The 19,262-nt window shown below is 43.6% G+C and overlaps 1 protein-coding gene across 1 annotated transcript in view; it reads right to left on the reverse strand.

The window, feature by feature from the left end:
• Nucleotides 1-22: 22 nt before the first annotated feature.
• The window catches only part of SMURF2 (SMAD specific E3 ubiquitin protein ligase 2), a 57,933-nt gene continuing 38,693 nt past the window's right edge, over nucleotides 23-19,262 (reverse strand). Inside the window, exons 6-19 of the mRNA XM_066200335.1 lie at nucleotides 18,277-18,361; nucleotides 16,929-17,012; nucleotides 15,616-15,818; nucleotides 15,358-15,442; nucleotides 13,161-13,319; nucleotides 9,066-9,276; nucleotides 7,882-7,985; nucleotides 6,864-6,978; nucleotides 6,272-6,450; nucleotides 5,707-5,844; nucleotides 5,359-5,479; nucleotides 2,675-2,876; nucleotides 1,629-1,704; nucleotides 23-1,360 (exon numbers count right to left, since the gene is read on the reverse strand). Of these exons, the coding sequence (XP_066056432.1) occupies nucleotides 1,261-1,360; nucleotides 1,629-1,704; nucleotides 2,675-2,876; nucleotides 5,359-5,479; nucleotides 5,707-5,844; nucleotides 6,272-6,450; nucleotides 6,864-6,978; nucleotides 7,882-7,985; nucleotides 9,066-9,276; nucleotides 13,161-13,319; nucleotides 15,358-15,442; nucleotides 15,616-15,818; nucleotides 16,929-17,012; nucleotides 18,277-18,361 (1,862 nt within the window). The 3' untranslated portion in view covers nucleotides 23-1,260. The remainder of the gene's footprint in view (nucleotides 1,361-1,628; nucleotides 1,705-2,674; nucleotides 2,877-5,358; nucleotides 5,480-5,706; nucleotides 5,845-6,271; nucleotides 6,451-6,863; nucleotides 6,979-7,881; nucleotides 7,986-9,065; nucleotides 9,277-13,160; nucleotides 13,320-15,357; nucleotides 15,443-15,615; nucleotides 15,819-16,928; nucleotides 17,013-18,276; nucleotides 18,362-19,262) is intronic.

The following is a 19,262-nucleotide window of genomic DNA, read 5'->3' on the forward strand; positions in this document are numbered from 1 at the left end:
AACGTCAAAGTTCAGTTCCCTCTACTGGTAGTGCATTTTATTCCCCTTTGAAGAGATCAACCCATGCTATAAATCATATATATACTTACTTCCATCCCTACAATCAATAAATTATGTGCTCTTACAACCTCATTTCCAAAGCACATTACACATATTTCAGTCAATACACCATTTTTCCTTAGTTGTAACTTAAACCCACGTGTCATGAGCAGCTGGACAAAGATTACAACATGTTTTACCTGATAAATCTTTAGCATCAACAAATATAGAATATGATTTGGCTGCATTCAAACAAACTTTGGTTGACTGGACAGGATGGATTCTGGAACGAACTGCTGACAGGCTTCTGCTGGCAAAGCCCATCAGTGCTTCAACAGCTGAAAAATGCAGTGCTTCAATTTAAGGTCAAAAGCAACAAAAAATACTCTTGACAGACTTGTTAGAAAAATGCTGTTTAAAAAAAAAATCAAAACAACTACTGTTCATTAAGAAAAGGTTCTTCCACGTGTAAACACAAGGACTGTACCAAATACAGTCTGTGTCACTCACTAGAAATTCTGCTGAAGGAATCTGACAAGTGATATAAATAGGACCCCAAAACATCATATCCAGAATTCATGTTTGAAAAATATAAAAAAAGCCCCTGTGGCAACATTTACCTGGAATTTACATTGCAGAATATAATGGTTTACTATAAGAAAATGCAGTTAACATGTAAGTGGCTTTCATTAAAAAGACTAATGATTCTTTCAGCCAATTTTATGCAAAGTTAGAATAATCCAAAATATTTTTTTTTTCAAAAATAGCAGGTATAATGCTGTTCAGTATCATACATTTAAAACAGGCTGAAACGTGACTTGTACCGACTGCTGAAGTTGTGTCTTGGTATCTGAGAATAGAAATCAGGTAGGCAAATATAATAGATTACCTCTTACAAAAATAGTAGTAGTCTTTAAGTATAGAATACTGCTTAACTGTTGAAATGTAGGAAAAGTCAGCATTCTGTATGTTCAAGATATTAGTTTTTAATAGCAGCTGAATGATCCTATGGCAGGAACCACAGGACCTATTTTCTTGAAATAAAAAAAATTTAAAAAATTAAAAAAAAAAAATCCAAAAGTTGTCCTTTCCCTCCCAGTGTCCTAGTGTAGAAAAGGGAAAGTTTCCTGTATTTCAAGCATTTCTTGAGTCTTGGCTGAGGGAAGGAAGGGCTTTCTGGCTGACAGGAGTATAAATAGAGTCTGGGAGAGGCTGGGAGGGTCATTCCACAGCAAAGCCACAGGTCTCCTCGATGGCCGTGAGCAGCTTCTCGTAGAGCTTCTCGTAGCTCTCGTAGGCGGGAATGTCGATCCTGTTGAAGCTGGGGGAAAGCAGAGAGGTTTCAGCTCTCCAACCACCACTGCCAGCTTCGTCACACCTCACTGAGCCGCACATGCTGCCAGCAGGGCTGAAGGAGGCCATGCAGCTCCATTAAACAAAAGCCATCTCCAGTATTCACACCTCTGCTGCTCTCCAAGGGACAGCTTTCATTATGTCATAAAAGACGACAGAAGTGACTGCTCCAAATACTCTGAGAGTAAACTGGGTTCTAAGCTAAAGATTGCAACAGAGAACTGAAAAAGTCTTACCAGGTATGAGCTTTTGGCAAATTATTAGTGCTGGCATCAATCTGGTGTATTGTGAAGAGTCGTGGCCCTGCAGCACCTGAAAATCCAGAAGAGATCTCTGCTACTGTGTGGAATCACATGAAATGTCTTTGTTGCACTGCAACAACCAGAGAGCAACTAAAACAAAAAGAGAAGCTCTGCACCAAGAAAGATGAAATCATTAACAGGCAGGAAAAAACTGCAGAGTCCCAGTGGGTGTGGGACAGACTCCTCCTTGCCCACCCAGACAGCCCTGCAGTTATTCAAACCACGAAAAGGTAAGGAAAAGAGCACTGACAAGGAAGAATAAATCACCTCTTCCTCACAGTGTACTGCATAATTCTAACAGTTTCTAATTTACCTTCTCTCACCCCTCCTATACAAGGAAACTTATACATCTGTACCTGTCCCTGTTTTATAACAGGTCTTGAACAGTGGCCAATTCCACTGAAATCCCACAGAGTCACAATGTCAATTCCTTATAATTTTAATTAAATTTATCTGAGGATTAGAAAGCCCCTTAATGTCTCTGCTAAAAAAAAAGACTACAGCACAGCCATCCTTTAGACTTGGTGTGCACTGAAGATGCCACAAAGGACAGAAGAGGTTACAAATGTCCCAAACTGAGCAAAACTGGAATCCTGATCTGAGCAGCCATTAAAAATACAATTCAGAGGGTCAGTCTTTCTCATGGGGACTCTGCTGTTAAATAAGAGTCTGAGCTTGAGCTGCGTTAGTGCATTCCAGTCTAAAAGAACCCCCATACAACTGATGAGGGCTTGTGAAAGTTGGGAATTAAAACCCTGGCTTCTGGAATCCCTCTAAGATCTGAGCTGATTAGAACCGCCTGCCGGAGAAGGAAGCGCAGAACCGAAACAAAAGAGCCATTGGCACCTGCCTAAGAAGGTACCGGGCAAACACACAAACAAGAACTACTCGTGATTGTAATCAGAGCATTGAGTTCGCTCTTTACAAGTCACACTGCAGCTCGCAGCCCCGTTTCCAGCAGCCGCACCCGCGGGTGTTACCTTGCAGCGCCTTGAAGCCCTGCAGAGGCACCCGGGAGGAGCCCGTCACGAACTGCAGCAGCCGCGCCCTCCTCTCCTCGTCAAAGAGCTCCACCGCTTTCCAGAACCATTTCACGATGTTGCTGTCCGGGGTACAGTGTTTTAACCTGGTATTTGCCTTCCAGTCGTTGACATCAATTTTTCCCAGTCCACAAATGATGAGCTGTAAATTTAAAATACATTTGTTATATTATTTCATCATTGTTCACTATAAAAATGGGTTTGGAGCCAGACAAATGATGAGGAAATGATTGTGAAAAATGGACAGATTTTATACCAAAGGCAAATTATAGCTTTTCCCTCATCTTAAGCAATGTAGAAATATATCTTTCTTGGTTTTTTAATTTTACCTCTGTACACAAGCCGTTTTTCTAATGGTCTCAATCCAAATTAAGAAGAACCCAAACAACCATTTCAGGCTTAGACAAAAGGGGCCTTGACCTGTCAGTTAAACAGAAGCACAGATTCTGCCCCTGCATGACAGTGCAGGAATAATTCACATTTGACCTCAGTATTTCTTTCAGGAGCAGGGCCCAGGGGGCAGTTTGGCTGGTCCAGCTCTGGACCCCCAAAGGAATCTTGTTCCTGTGATACCACACAGAACACGTGTCAGCCTCTCCTGACACTGAGCCCGCAGGGCTCCTGGAGGGAGATCCACCGTGATCAGGTTAAGCTCAGCAGTGCAGGGGGGAAAAGGGCCACTGAATAACCCCATCACTATGATTCCAACAGAAGCTGTTTATTGTTCCCATTACATGCCAGATGTAGATTCTAGGGCTGCTGTCCACGTGGGCATTTCTGGGCTGGCTACAAGAGGCAGGCACGCGTCCTTCAGGACATCCAATTGGCCAAGCATCTGTCCTTACGTTGTGCTCCCCCAATCTAGGGTTTACACTTTTTGCAGACATTTTCTCAGGCTCTCTTCTTATTTTTGATCCTGTTGTTTTCTCAGTAACCTTGATGAATTCCTGAGAGCTCTAACAACAAAACTGCAGGTGGTTTGATAATATTACTCACAACCAGTTTGGCTGGTGCATCAGAATGCCCTGTTATACAGATACATCACTACGCAGCAGGGATGTGATCATAATTCTGAAGACATTTTCGTGACTAAGTGTTGGGGAAGATGAATCAGGGACACCTTATAAATATGATTGTTTAGCAAAAGATTCTGAAAATATGAAACCTAAAATCGAAATAGAAATGGAAGCTTACTTTGAGTTGTAGGATACCGAGTCTTAGTTACTATATAACCTGAAAACAACAGCCTAGCCAGCTGAAGAAGAATCCCTTTTGATGGAACAAAACCTTTCTGCTGGCTAAGGGATCCAAAAGTCAATGTAGCAAAACAGAAAAGTCTAAAGAGTAGTTTTTAGAGTTTAAAATATAACACAGTATGGTAATGTAGTAGTTCTTATAGGCTATATGTAGATTCTATAGGATTTTGTGTCTTGTACTGGTTGGTCACTGTAAATTAGAATATTCATCACAAAAAAATACATAATGCATTGTAAGAAGGACCTCGCTTTCGATTCCTTGCTCTCTCGCTCTCTTACCTCTTCTGCTCTGATCCTGGCTCGCTCTTACCTCTGCTCTTTCACTCTCTTATCTCATATCCCTGCTCTCTCTTTTTCCTTGCTGCCTCGCTCCTTTCTCTCTCAACTTTTACCCCCTTGTTCATTCTCCCTCTCTCTCTGGGACTTCCCTCCAGCCGAGACTGGTGGCTGAAGGCAAGGCCCTCTCTACCCACGACCCTTGCAATAAAACCACGTATTCTAGAATATCTCAGGTCAGCAGAATTCCTTCTCCCTGCCGTCCGCGGATGCACCTACAACTCAGAACACTGCACCTTCCCCTTTCTTATTCTACAGCTGCAAAATGGTTCTGGGTTAGCAGCATGGCTGGCTCACTGCTGGGAGGGAGAATATTCAGGATAAAGGAGGAGCAATCAGCGACGTTCCAGCCCAGGGATCAGAAGCACACGTGAATAATCTCCCTGTGGAATTCTACATGGCACACCCCTCAGCTCCACAGACTGCAATTACATTTCAGCTTAAAGCAAGCTTGGGATCTATGGATCTGCCTTCAGAGGATATTGTTTGGATGCTGGTCCTGACATTCTGTAGCACACTTGTTTGTGACAGCACCTCCCCTTCTGCTGGTTTTACTGGGCCAATGGAGTCTGGCAAATCTGAGCTCTGCCAAAGGCCAGGCACCTGCCACCAGTCAGGGCAGTGCACCAAGGGCTGGGAGGGAGTGGTGGGAGGGGGTGACAGACAGTTCTTCTGGCAGCCTTGAATTTCACGTGAGGAAAGTGCCCTGTGAGAAGCCTGCACCAGGACTCTGCTGGAGCAGTGACACAGCCCGAGGTGGCTGCAGGTCCGCAGAAGGCTCAGTGGGGTTTGAGCTACAGGGGAGGGGTTGCAGCCACTTGTGCAGTTGCTGTGAGTTGCCAGCTCCAGGAACACTCCCACAGCTCTCCCGGGAGGGGCACGCAGAGCCACGGTGCCCCCTGGGCTGCTCAGCCCTCGCCCTGCCCCTACCCCAGGTCAGGGCACCCCAGCACTGCCGGGACACGGCCGCGCTCCCGCCGCTCCCAGAGCCTCGTTACACTTGACGACACAACACAACACCGGTGCACTGACCTCTAACTCCTTCTCATCAAATGTCTTCAGCAGATGTTGTGGGATTACTTCATTAAATCCCTTCTGGAGCGCCAGGAACTGAGCTTCAATTCCTCGTAAAAACCGCCAGTTCACATAAAGTCTGCGAGCAAGTGCAAATTGGGTTTGTGGAGGATGTATTCAAATACAATAAACCTGCGATTTATCCAGCCCCAAAACACGGCCCCACTGACGGGATTACACCAGAGCACTGCACAACGCTGCGGCAAAACCCAACAGCACGACACCGAACGCTACTTCAACGACTAATGGTTCCTGCCCACCTTAGGAAATAGAAAAAGAACACCCTGGAAAAAGCAGCTGATGTACCTGACATATTCCTTTTTGTTCTCCTCTGTCACGGGGATGCTTTTGCCATTGGGTTTCAGCTCGTGCTGAATGATCTCCCCGTAGGCGTTGTGCTCCACACAGAACGTGTGGTCCAGGACCCCGGTGATGTCGTTCTCACTGGTGCAAAGAAAGCAGCAAATGACTGAGGGAAAACATATTCTGCAAATATATTCTATCTGACAGAAGCACAGTTTCATTTTTCAGTGGCATTTCAAAGTCCTGCCTGGAAGCAGAAGGTGAACATACAGTTTTACTATGTTACATTTTAAAACTTTTATCGAAGTTTCAATGTCATATTTTAATAACCTGTTACAGTTAATAATAGGTAAAATTAATAAACTTATATGAACTCCACACACCTCCCCCCAAAATTTGGGTAGATTGAGCATTTTTAGCCTTCAAGAAGCTGAATTGTGCAAGAAAGATATTTCTTAAATCTGCCTGAGCAGGAGATCAAAATTCACCTTATTTCCAGGATTTAGGACCATTATCACATAACAGAGACAGCATTCTAACATCCTGAGGCGCCCTACAGAGTACATACAGTATCCAGACTAAGCTGTTATGGAGATCAGGGTCAACCAATTCCATGTCATCCAAAGTAATTGGCTTCCCAAGCAGCTGCTTGTAGAAAGGCAACGTGAAGCCCCCGTCAATGTAGTGCCCGTGGAACACAGCCATCCCCATGATCCGGCCCACAAAGTGGAAATAGGACAAGTGTTCCTGCAACAGAGCACAGACAAGGCCACTCAGCTAAGCAAGACCCCCACTGCTGAGCACGAGACACAATTTCAACACCCGGAAAAGAAGAAAACCCCTGTGCAGAAGTTTTGTTTTGTTCTCATGCACGGCACACTGAGCATTTCATTTCCAGTCCGGGAGTACAAGTAACAACCAAAATAAACCGAATTTCTCCCAAAGGAATCATAAACAGACATCTGACAGAAAATTAAGAACACATTTGAGACCTTTCTTTGCTCAAAGAACAAAAAAAGAAACTATCATATAATTGTCCAAATTCAGTGTCCAGCTGTACCAACTGTAAGAATTTGGCTCCTGAGTGTTGAAGCCTGCCCAGGTGTGTGTTTGATTTGTGGTCGGAACACCCTGATTTACAGCACGAGGCACCTCCCTACCGGGTTGACGGCGGAGTCGGGGTTGATCTGCAGGGTGTAGATATCGTCTCGGGAGTACTGGAAGAGCCCGTAGTATGGATTCAACATTTCATGGGACAACAGGTACAGCCACTCCCTAGAAAATAAAATAACTTATTGGTACTCGACAGACAAATGCATTCCTACACTGAGAAGCTTTTCAAAAGAGTCAGATTTTTTAAAATCTTACTATTAATTATAAATGTGAAGGAAGTTCTCTCCGAACATGCTGAGATATGGCTAAAATCAGAATTATTTTTACTGGCCCGATAACCACACAGCACCTGACAGCTGATGGATTTCCAGCTTTCAAAGATTTTTCTTCACGTTACTTATTTCCAAGAAAGTTTCTGACTGTGATTCTCCTACATCCATTACACACTAAGACAAGACATTATGTATTCACCCGAATATAAAGGTTGGAATCAAAGCTTTTGATATAAACCACCTTTAAGGTAATGGATATATAGTTCAAGTTCTAATTATGTGTTCACAAATCAGTAAATAATGGTCTGAGAACTGGGCGTGTCATTTTTTTAGAAGGGAAAAATAACCTCAGAAGTTGCACACCAGCTGCTGAGTTTTAACATTTTGCTTCAAACAGCAGTGACAGTTTGCAATAAAGCAAATTTTTTGGTTAAAACTGTGCCATAAAGCCAAGTATTTAGTGGTATATATTCTCAGTTACCCAAACTTCACTAACCAAAGAAAAATAAGTCAATTTTAATAGATACCAAAACCTCTGACACGTGACAGATGTTTGACATGATGTGTAACTTGCATTTTACATCCAATAAATGAGGGGTTTTTTATGCAGTTTTTCTTTTAAAATACTACCTAAAGCCATACATTCTTCTGACGTTTAATCTGTTACAGAAATAAATATAAATGAGAATAATGTCAAAGCAGCAGGGCTGACACTGGGCTGGCTCAGGATTCAGAGCACAGGGGCTGTTGGCAGGGTTGGGTGCAGGGAGGAGACAGAGGAGCCACTGCTTACCTGGCAACACCTCCATAATCGAGGCCTTCCTCCCCACGGAATTTTATCATTAATCGTTTCCACAGGTCCTTTGGCCTCATCTTCATGACCTGCCTGTAGGATTCCTGTAAACACACAACGCTTCCTTTTATTAACTGTTGTTTACAGAGCAAAAGCTGCTGCTGTGTATTGGAAGTGAAGGGAGTCTCAGACTCCCAGTCCAAAGGGGACACTCTTAAAGGGGATATTATTTTTCCAGATTTTCATTAGTTTCTCAAACCACAGATTGGTTCTTCATTTTCTCCAAATGTGATAACACTTGTCAAATAAAAATATGAGAAGATAAGAAAAACCACCTCCCATTAAATTTCCAGGGTTGAACTCCCTCATTCTCACATAATTTATTAAAAAAATTGTGTCAGTAAACTCCTTTTGCTTTCCATAAGGGCTCCTGGTTTTTGCAGCCTGAAAAGCCAACAGTGGAGCTTGTACTCTGGGGAAAACACACGTGCCAGCCTACAGGAAGAACCTTAAGAATGGAATCAGCAATGCCATCCCAGTAAAATGCAACAGGGATGGGTGGGATTCCTCAGAAGGACAGACTGCTCTCCAGAAAAGGCCAGTGAATTATAACTGGGTTTAGTCAAGACAACAGAATGATTCTGCTGAATCAGGCCCCAAAACAGAACGCAGAGACCCCACTGTGGGCATCTCTGACCATGTAAAACTGGTCTGATTCTGGGGAGAGAATTCAGACTGATGATAAGAAATCCAAACTCTGAAGAGGAATCCTATTCAGTAGTAATTTTACTGAAGTTACACTGTTTCAAAGATCACTAATAATAGTTCAGAGTCACCTTTGTAACACCCTCTCTAAAACAGTCATCAGCTTCCCGAATACAAGGAAGAAGTGAGACAGGATCTTCAGAAACATGAAGTGCTGGGACTCCTTCCCCAGTCCCCGACACAGGCTGCACATCTCCAGCCACGAAGAAAGCCTTCCTTGGTTTAGTTCATCTCTACAGGGTAAATGCATCTACTTAAATGACATGACTGTCTCGGTATCCCCTGGAATGCTTCCTCTTCACCGTGGTAAAATCCCCGTTTCAACTGCAGCCTTCCAGGTTCCATCTAGGTGAACAACTCCCATACACAGCTAGGAACAACCCCCCTCCATTAAGAACCGGGTCCAAATCTCGAGTTACCTCAAAAATCTCCTCCCTGGAGACCTCGATTCGGCAGTGGCCGGCCTGGGGCTGCTGCTGGGACAGCTCCTGCCGCAGGATCTTCAGCTTCTGCACCAGGTCGCGCTTGTAGCGCGGCACCGTCAGGCACTCGGCCTCGTCCGGGAGCTGGCACAGGGACACCACCTGCTGCTGCTGCTGGTGCTGCTGGTCCTTCAGCTGGTTCTGCCGGCTGAAACACACACAGCTGCCTCAGAGACACGGCCATCCATCCCCTGCTCAGAGACACGGCCATCCATCCCCTGCTCAGAGACACGGCCATCCATCCCCTGCTCAGAGACACGGCCATCCATCCCCTGCTCAGAGACACGGCCATCCATCCCCGGCTCTCCCCTTACACGTCCAGGCTTTGTACCTAGACCGCTTTCAATGTACTGCGATTATTACTGTGATTACGCTGAAAACGTCTGGGGCCGGTAAAGAATAAACTCGGAGCGATTTTGTCCTGACTAAAGACATATGGCTCTGTCTTTCTTGGCAGCTATCAGTTGTTTTTAGGGCTTGTTATTTCTATTAGCGCTACTCTACAAAGTATGCAAAAGGTTACAGCACGTACAATAAGGTATTATCCATACAATTTTACTGCGAAGCTGCTGACACTGAATTTCTCAGAGACCATTTCCATATTTCCTTTGCGTGTTTTCCCCTTCCTCCATTTTAAAATTCAGGGATCTGCCAAACACTCTGCCTCTAATCTCCAGTCAATACCATAGTCTGTTTTAAATGGCTTGTCTGGAAAAGAGTAAGCTTACAAAAAGATGTTTGTGCTGGCAGCTTGGCGAGGACCTTGTCCCTTGTACCTGGCCGAGTCTGGACCACAGGAATGTGGGAGTTCACATGGAACTAATTGGTACAGATAAACAAGTATTTTTACTAGCAGGTCTGAGAGATTTTGTAAATCTGACTTCTTCCCAGGAAAAGTAAATGGATTGAGCTGCAGAGATGTTCTCTCTGTGTCGTTTCTTGTCCACAGTGAGTGGATATTTTTATAGCTCTTTAGTATGGCTTTCCCGAGCAACACAGGATAAAAACTGCATTTTTAAAGCCTAAGAATATCATGTCTCTGTGGAGCACATGAGAATACCCTACATTTACTGGATAAATAAGAAACGTTACAAATCAGAATGTTTTCCACTGGAATGCTAGGAGGGGTTTTTTTTAAATATAAAAGATCAAAAAATATTAGATGGAAGCAAACACTCTTTTAATGTATTACATAATTTCAGCCTATTGTCTGTTTTGAGACAAGGCCTAGTAGAAAACTCTCCTGGCCAACTAAAATTCACCTCCAGACTTTTCCACAGGGACACCCAGAAAAACACAAATCATTGTAACAATTTCGACACACACTGGCTGTGGCTCTATGTCATTTGTGCCAGGTGCATGGTCATTTTCACTTGTGATTAGTTTTAAATATGAGTCTCATTTAAACTGCGTTCACTTGATACACAAATTAAAGCAAAATCCTTATTCTATCTTCTGAATTTTCTAATTCCATAAGGAGGACTAAGTGAAAATATTCCTTGTACAGAACTACCAGGGAAGGCCATATTTATATCCTAAAACAAGCACCCCTCCAAACCACCTTTAAGGGTAAAAAGTCACAGTTCCCCCAAGCACAAAGCTAGACAGAGTCACCCCTAGAGGAAAAGTAATCTCTGAAACGAGCATGAATTCAGCATCAAATGAAACCATTACTTTTCTCCTCCCAGTGCTTCCCAAAATAAGGAAGTACTAGGAGGAAAAAAATAAAACGCCATCTTCCAGATTAGACTAAAAATAACCAGTGCAGCTTTAGCTAAACAATCTGCAGTGCTTAAAGTCATTAAATCTCATTTCTCAGTTTGTTTTCACAGCTGAGTGGCTATGCTTGATTCCACACAGCGCTTTAAGCATACAACTAAATACTTTCAGGTGCCCTAACTTACCAAAACTATCACAAACTCTCGGCCAATGTCCTAGAACAGAGCTGGGTAACAAGTCTGATTATTTTCATAACTTACAATGTCATAACTGGAAGAACAAATGGCTTTACTCAGCTCAACAGAAAAGTAGGTATCACTGAGAGTAAACTTCTTCTCATGCCTTTGAACCTAAAACTCTGTCACACCCATCCCACACGAAGTTTAAACTTAATTCCTACAAAATTTACAAAATGACAGGCCTAAGGCAAACTACTTTTTTTTGTTTGTTTTTTAAAGAACAAATACGGAGGTGGGCTCAAAGCAGGGGAAACTTTCACACATCCTGTTTGGTGTAATGAAAGAATAAACACCAACAATGATTTATCAGGCAGCAGACTTTGCTGATGACACTGTTGGGTGAGTTTCTGAAATCCTTTCCTAATGAAAGACAGATGGACAAATGAAAAACTTCAGCACACCGTAGGAGAACTCTAAGTTGAAATAAATGCTAAATGGTTCTGTGATTCTGGAAATTAAAAGTCAAATTGGATTTTCCAGCTAACAAAGGTAGCTCTGTTATCTGTCTTCCACAATCCATGTAGAACTGGCTACTGTGCCCCTTCTGCCATTTCAAAATAAACCCACCTGAGAAGGCCAGCTTGTCCAATACAGCCCACTTCACTGAGTTTTCTACAGTTTCAGAATTGCACTGCTGTAGCGAAGAGCAACTACCCAAACTTTCAGTTCTGAAATTTTTCTTGAAGTAAAATATCTCAACCTGAATTGACTTGAGGAACTTTTCCGTGTTTCAAACATGAACATGCTCCTTCGTTGCGGATTCTTTTCAAGATCATTTTACGTTCAAACCGCCAATTTCAATTCAGCTAAAACGAGTAGTGATTTGTTTTAAACTAAAAAAAAAAAGCACCCAAAGTGTCTGGATGCTGGCGGCTCACTAAAGTCGCGTAACACGCACATTTAAAGCCAATGATTTCTCTAAACAAAATACGTATTTTCGATATTTAGGCTCCTCTCCCTCTTGAGATGCGAGGTTCAAGTGTATATTGGGTAGGAGAGGCTAGACAGCTTTTGTGTAATGCGTAACAGACATGCTGACTCCTGGATTCCTGGATATGACTTTCCACTCCTCAGCTTTGTCTCTTCGCTGCTCGTTCCCATTATTCTTTCCTTCAGCTTTTCTTCCCAATGATTCACTTCCTTCCAGGACTATTCCTCCTACTGACTCCTCACCCAGGGCTGCCCGGCTTTCCATCTAACCAACCCTTCATTGTTTCTTCCACTTAACACCTCCTCGACACTTCACAGGTGTTTCCCAAGAGTATTAAAAGGTGTTAGCAGGAGAAACAATAGAATCAAACTCCCAAGTACCGCGGTCAAGCCGTCTGAGAGAAAAAAAAATGCGAGAGAAAAAAAGAAATATTTGTTTGCTTTTTGGTTTCCATTTTTAGTAGAAAATCCCCAGTGTGTAATGAGTGCCTAGGGAATAAAACACGAGCCAGAATTCTTCTGAGTTTCCCCTTCTCTTTTTAAAACCGTGAGATGAAATGATGATATCAAAACATGAAGGCAAAAAACCCGCGGTTCCTATTTTATAACCTTTTGTAAGAAATCTGAGTTAAATTATCGGGGCCTTATTTTGCGATCATATCAACTAGTCTTTCTCTAGAACTGGAGGCAGGAGCTGAGTTATTTCTCCTTTACTCCAGGAGAATAGTTGGGCTCTTGTGCACCCTTTCCTGACTCATCAGCATTTCACACCACTGGTTACACGTAACTTCTTACTTTAAAATAAGTTCTTCACAACTGAAAAGAGAATGAAGCATAAAGAAAACAAAGTGTCTCTCTTGCTGTTAGCAAAAAAAAAAATAATCTATGGGCCGATCTTTCCCACCAGAGAGCACTTGCCTCCCTCCCCCTGCGCATCACAACAGCCACATTCCTGCCTAAGCGCTCCTGCAGACTTTTTCAGGAGCAACCAAACTCATCTTTGCCCTGAAACAGAGTAAGCCGGTGGCGTGTCCAAGAATCACTCCTTAAAGCTCCTGCAACGGCAGAGTGCATCCCGATCCGAAGCCAGGGCCCCTGGGAGTCGCTGCCTTCCCTCCACACGTGCCAGAGGCTCCGGACTCACTTCAGGACCAAGTGCAGGTTTGCAGAGAGCCGCGGGTCGGTGAACTGCGTCGTCCTGTTGTTATGGTCAACAAAATAAACCCTGCCTGTTGCCGTATTGCGGATCTCCCATCCAGGAGGCAGCGGACCAAGCTCTTCGCAATTGATGTTGCTAAGATCCCTGTGAAAACAAATATAACATGAAAAATACCTCAGCAACTGGCCTCTGAGCCAAACAAGCGTAAATGTAACAGAACAATTCCATGAAGTCTGAGAAAACGTATTGTTTCAGAAACTTGATCTGTTCGGCTGGAATCTCTACTCCCAAGGTGCAAGCCCACCACAGCAAAAACACACACCCCAGGACACATGCCGTGGGGAAAGACGTTCTTATCAAATAACCCTCATTTGTACAAACTAACTTCAGCTGTTAAATTAATGAAGGCTTCAAACAAAAATAAAGACCATTGCCATATCTGTCAAACTGGAACTGCAGCTTTGCACCAATTCTGACAGAAAACATTTTTTAAAACAACATTAGTCACGTAAGAAGCTGTGAATCACACTTCAGAAACTCACACAAAACAAAACTGTATTTCTGTACTTTCCATGAAGAATTACACATGGGATGTGCATGGCACTGGCTGCTTTGCCCCAGAACGCCATGAGCTCGTGGGAAGCAAACAGCTCTCTAACAAACTGTTTCAAATCAAGGATTAGATGAACAATGACTCAGCTCTGCCCTGAGCAATGCAGAGGTGGCTCAATGGGTCTCAAGAAAAATTCTGCTGAAATTAGGAAGATGTAAATTCCTTCCAGAGCCTCGCTGAAAACAAAAGCTGGTCTCCAAAAATGTGCACTGCTTACTCAGGGATGCAATTCACACCTCAGACCCCTCGCACTGCCCAGTGCAGCTCTTCCCAAAGGTGTTCAGCTCTCCCAAAATCACGGGAGCTGAGGGAGGAAAGAGCCAAGGGACAGAATGCCTTAAAAGGTGCAGACTGCAGGGATTCCAAAGAAGCCACTAATGGAAACATGAAGCTCTGGGACTGACCTTCTGCTGCTATTCCCTGTGAACACATTGCTGCTGTACTGCTGGGATTCCTTTTGCCGACTACATGGCTCTTAGCCTCAAAACACAGTATTCCTTCGAAATGACATAAATTCTATCCTCATGCAAACAATTCTCGTTCTCAGAGACACTCCTGCTGTTTGTGCTGCCACACCTCAGGGCAGTGCTGACTTAGACTGCACACAGAAGTATCACACCCCAAACTTAAGGATTAGATGTTCATATTATTTTTTTTAGAGCCTTTATATAATACACAAGTCACTGACTTCCTACACAGCTGCAGCCCCAGCTCTGCATGCAGCGCATCAAAGCAGAGGTATGGTCTTCAACACAGAAACGGTAACAAAAGAATAACTCGACGAACAATCAAGTGTGGCCTTGAGGCATTCTATCCTTCCTGGGACAACCATTTCCATGAGAAGGAACACAGGAACACCAGCACCAACTGATGGAGTCCATCTGGCTGTCACAAATGCCAGCACAGGCTGCCAATTTCAAACCACACACACCTCTCTCACCACCATTCGTGGACTTCAGGAGGCAAGTGTTTACAACAGGATTTCTTATCACTTACAACAGGATTTCTCGGTTTTTTAAAGAAGCTACCAATAATTTCCAGTATCATCCTTTCCCTACAAACACATCAGCAATAATCACATGGACATTCATGAACAGTATGTACGCGTATACTGTGTAAATAAGGACGCTGCATTTAGAAGACTTAGGATTTATCTTCTCCCAAGTGTTGAGATAATTGCAACAGAAAAGCAGTTTGTTTCAATCCAACCCAGTTTTCACTGAAGTATGACGATGGAACTTCTTTAGGAAGTGTTCAGATTCCACTGTTTCGTTCTGTTGCAGAGTACTAAAATCTGGATTTGGCTCTAATTCATATGTGAAACCTCAATCAGTGAACTGCACCCGTTTCACAACACTACTATAATTTATTTCCTGGTTTTCTGTTTTTTCATCACAACACCAACTTGAAGAACCGGGGAAGACAGACTAATTCACTTTGATGAATGACATATTAAAATAATGTATTAGGGGCCAAGAATCAGAAATATTAGACAGAGAAAACTTGGAGAAGAGCACTGCTTAAATGATTTTGATTTGAAATATGAAGGGCACTTCCATCATTTCTTACCTAGGTACTCTCGGATCGTGCCACGTGCTGACACCAGTTTGAGTATGCAGAAAATAGACCTGACCTTGCTGAGTTGTCCTTTGCTCTGCGGAATCAAGACAAATTAATAAACGTAAGAACAAAAAAACGCAGCACGACGACTCACAGAGACCGACTGCCTTCAACTAAGGAATGAAAAGCATCTTACACACGGGAAGACACAACCCATTCTCCCCGTCTCCTGAGACCCCCAGGAGCGAACCCCTTTGATTTCCATACCATATCCTTCAGGGAGGTCGGGAGGAGTGTGCAGGTGTGTCCTGCTCATGTAGTTCCTGTGCCTCTGGGAGCGGACCCTCCTCTCGGCCAGCCGCGGATCCGCCGCCTGCCCGCAGGACGCGCCGTTGGTGCCGCCGATGGGAGTGTTCTCGTCCACCAGGCAGCTCAGCGGCCGGCCCGGGCTCGAGTACTCGGACGCTGGCCTGGGGACAGGGGGACACCTCAGTGCTCATGGACACGGGCCACGCAACACCTGGGGACACCTCTGGGGACACCTCAGTGACCTGCCCAGCAGGACACCTTAACCAGAGCAGGAAGCTCCTGCTCTGCGCCCACCGGAGGAACCAGTAACCTCCTCACCTCCAAACTTTCCCACTTGGTGGGGCTGAGGAAGTGATCGGGCCTTGTCATTCCTTCTAACTTATGAGGAGGATGGTGAAAAGGGGCTAAGCAAGAATAAAAGCAGTTGCTCATGAGAGCGACGTTGAGCAGTCTGATTTTGTATCTCAGTGCTGCTTTCAAAAGGATTTTAAATGGGTTAAAGGGGGATTGACAAGGTCAAAAGAAATCCCCAACGCAAATTATACATTTTGCATTTGTTTTTCTACCATGCCTAGAGCTTAGAATGGGTATTTCAACATACCAGGAAAAAAAGAAATAGGAAAATAAAAAGCTGTTCACTCCGAAACGGCAAACATGTATCAGAGCTGACAGTGTTAACAGTCCGGATTATTTGAAATCAAATATATCCATGCAGAGACCAGAATGATATTGAAAATGGGGGAGAATATCTGCAGGCATAGACAATCTGCAGAGGGGTCTGAAAAAATGCAACGACACTGCCTGCAACACAGGCAACAGCAGAAGTGGCCTGAGGAACAGCTTCACAACACACACCTACAGTGCTCAGAGGAAGTGCTCACAGCGACTCCCAAACACACTGCAGCAGTCAGCTGTAACTGCTCTGGGTTACGTGGTCACAGAGCCGTGTCTGACACCTACCCATGGTCTCACTTCTGCACCCCTTAGGATGACAGCAAAATGTAATGTCCGTATTTACAGAGCTCTACCATAGCACCTCTACAAGACAGCAAAGATGTCACCACTAGGGCAGGAGAAAAAGCAGTCAGAATGATCTCCTGAGTTAAATATTAGGCGGACTGAAGGAGAAGGATGCTAAAGGAGGAAAGCATTCAGCTTGTGCAGAGTGACTGAGCAGAGGAATGAACAAACCAATCGCCCTGTGAGAGCCACTTGGAATTGCTCAGTTATCAAACTGCATCCCACCAAGAGCGTCCCGAGGAATTCCTCACCGTGTCGGTCGCTCCCACTGCGTTGTCCGCGTGATGTGGTTTAAATACTGGATCCTTCCAGAAGCAGTCCTGCGCTCCTCCCACCTGCAGTGCACACAGCCAGAGATAAGGCACTGAGTGGAATTTCCAGGAAACCAGGGCACAAAACGTTTCCAACAGAAATGCCCAGCTCAGGAAGACTTAACACTGCTATGAATCACGTTAGCTGAACGAGGTGACAGGAAACAACTGAAAGTTGAACTCAGAAATGGTTTAACATATTCTTCCCTTGGAACCAGGCACATCATTAACAGTATCACACCTTCATATTCAATAATGGTTTGAATTCTAATTGAACCCAAACAAACAGCCACATAAAGAAACTTCTTGGAAACATGTTGAATAATACATTTAACTTCTTTTGACCACTGATTCTAACAAATGCTTTCATGGCACCTTCAATCACTACTTGCTTTCATTAAAAAGTCAGCTTCAAATCGTATGACTTTTGAATTATTATTAAGTATGCACCCTGAAATACACGAGGCTGTACAGCAAATTTTGCAGTTACACAATGAAGTGAGCAATATTTATGCAAGGGACATTCTGAAGTGAAAATTTAGAAGCATTTTCAAAAATGTTTTTGACTTATCTGGACTCCAAATTAACAAAAGAACGCTGTTACAGACTAGGATGATGATTTGCATTTCAAAATTCATCCTCTGAAAACTCATTTTCTCCTGTCTTTACCTGCCAAGAATCACATTCAGAAAGTCTGTGTTTGCTCTGAAGAAGTTGCTGACAGCACCAGAACCCAAACCAGAGTATTTTCCTGTGTTTGCAAAACTGTTTTAGGTGATAATGATGTCATTAACTCTCACAGGGGCAAACCAGAATCCTAAACCCAGCCTTTGGAAGGTAAATACAGCAAGAACCTGGGCTGCATGACCTTTTCCAGTGATGTTTTCTTCACTAAGAGGTGCATGAAGAAGAAGTGATCCATGTTTATCATGGTGGATCTACAGCCCTGCATGGTGCTGCACAAGGACACTCAGGCCCTGTGATCACTTCCTTGCGACAAAACTACTGCATGCATAAGGCACTTTGCTGGCTGTGATTTAATCTGAAATACGTGTTTTCTTGGACAAGTTATTTTTCAAAGCATTTCCTTCCATATGTCACCTCCCCTCTTCCAAGTGCAGACAAGACAACAGTCAAACTCTCAACTGCTCCGTGCACCCCAGCCGGCAGAACTGCAAAACTCTGAGAGCAAGATTTAAAATAATTTATTTGCACACTGACTTCCCACTATTGCATGTCTGTTGTACGAGCTGTATTTGTGTGTTCATCACAGTGAGGTCAAGCTTACCCATCTGGTAAATCGTTATCAAACAACCGACTGCAATCCACAACTTGTCCTCCTGTGCCTATTCGGTCTCTGGACTGAAGACTGACTATTAGGATAACAAAAGAATTATTAAGATATGGCACCTGAATGCAAATTACAGTTACATTTGAAAGAACACTGGTACAACGTGGAGGACGAAGCCGAGACACGTTCGGGATATTTTCTCCTTCTCACAAATCAAAGATGGTTGCACAGGAACTCTGTTTTCATACATGGAATTCTACACATCTTACTTCAAAAAAGTCAGCTTAAGGAACATGAGTGCAAGTTACAGCAGAAAAGGAAGTGAATTGTGGAACTGCATTAATTTTGTGTGTTGGGATGGACCATGACACTCGACTGGTGGCGGTGGGGTGCCACCTCACACTTGGCTGCAACAGGGCCAACAGGAGAACTCTGAACAGGAAGAGCTAAAAGAAGGAATTCCTCCTCCCTGGTTTTGACCCTTTCTCACGTATTTTGTGTGCCCATGGGTTTCAACACACACACACACACACACACACACACGCACACAAACACAAAACCAGGCAAAATTTCACTGCTAGAAGCATTTCAGATTTGGTTTATTGGCTGCTTTCTAACAGCGGTGGTAAGAAGTCAAATGCAACTCACACAAAGCACCCTGAAAAGCCCTTGCTTGCCCTCACCAAACCTGCTTCACTTCTAATTTTTTTTTACATGATTCACTGTAATGGGTATTTATGCCTGAAGCTTTTGTACTGCAATTATGAAAACAAAGTTTGTTTTTTTTTTTTAGGCTGCTTTTGTTCCCAATATCACAGTTTGCAAGTGTCCAATCTGATAATTTATGACACTTGTGTTCCTGTGGAGTTGGGGTGGTTTTTTGATGCTTTGTTATGCCTTTAACAATAAAACAATTGCTTAAGAAGCTAAATACGTGCTGTGGCCCACATTTCTTGAGGTGGCACTAATGTACCTCTGGACAA

The sequence above is a fragment of the Chamaea fasciata genome, unplaced genomic scaffold, assembly GCF_029207755.1.
Source record: "Chamaea fasciata isolate MVZ Bird 193981 ecotype frontalis unplaced genomic scaffold, bChaFas1.0.hap1 SCAF_19, whole genome shotgun sequence".
Taxonomy (NCBI): Eukaryota; Metazoa; Chordata; class Aves; order Passeriformes; family Sylviidae; genus Chamaea; species Chamaea fasciata.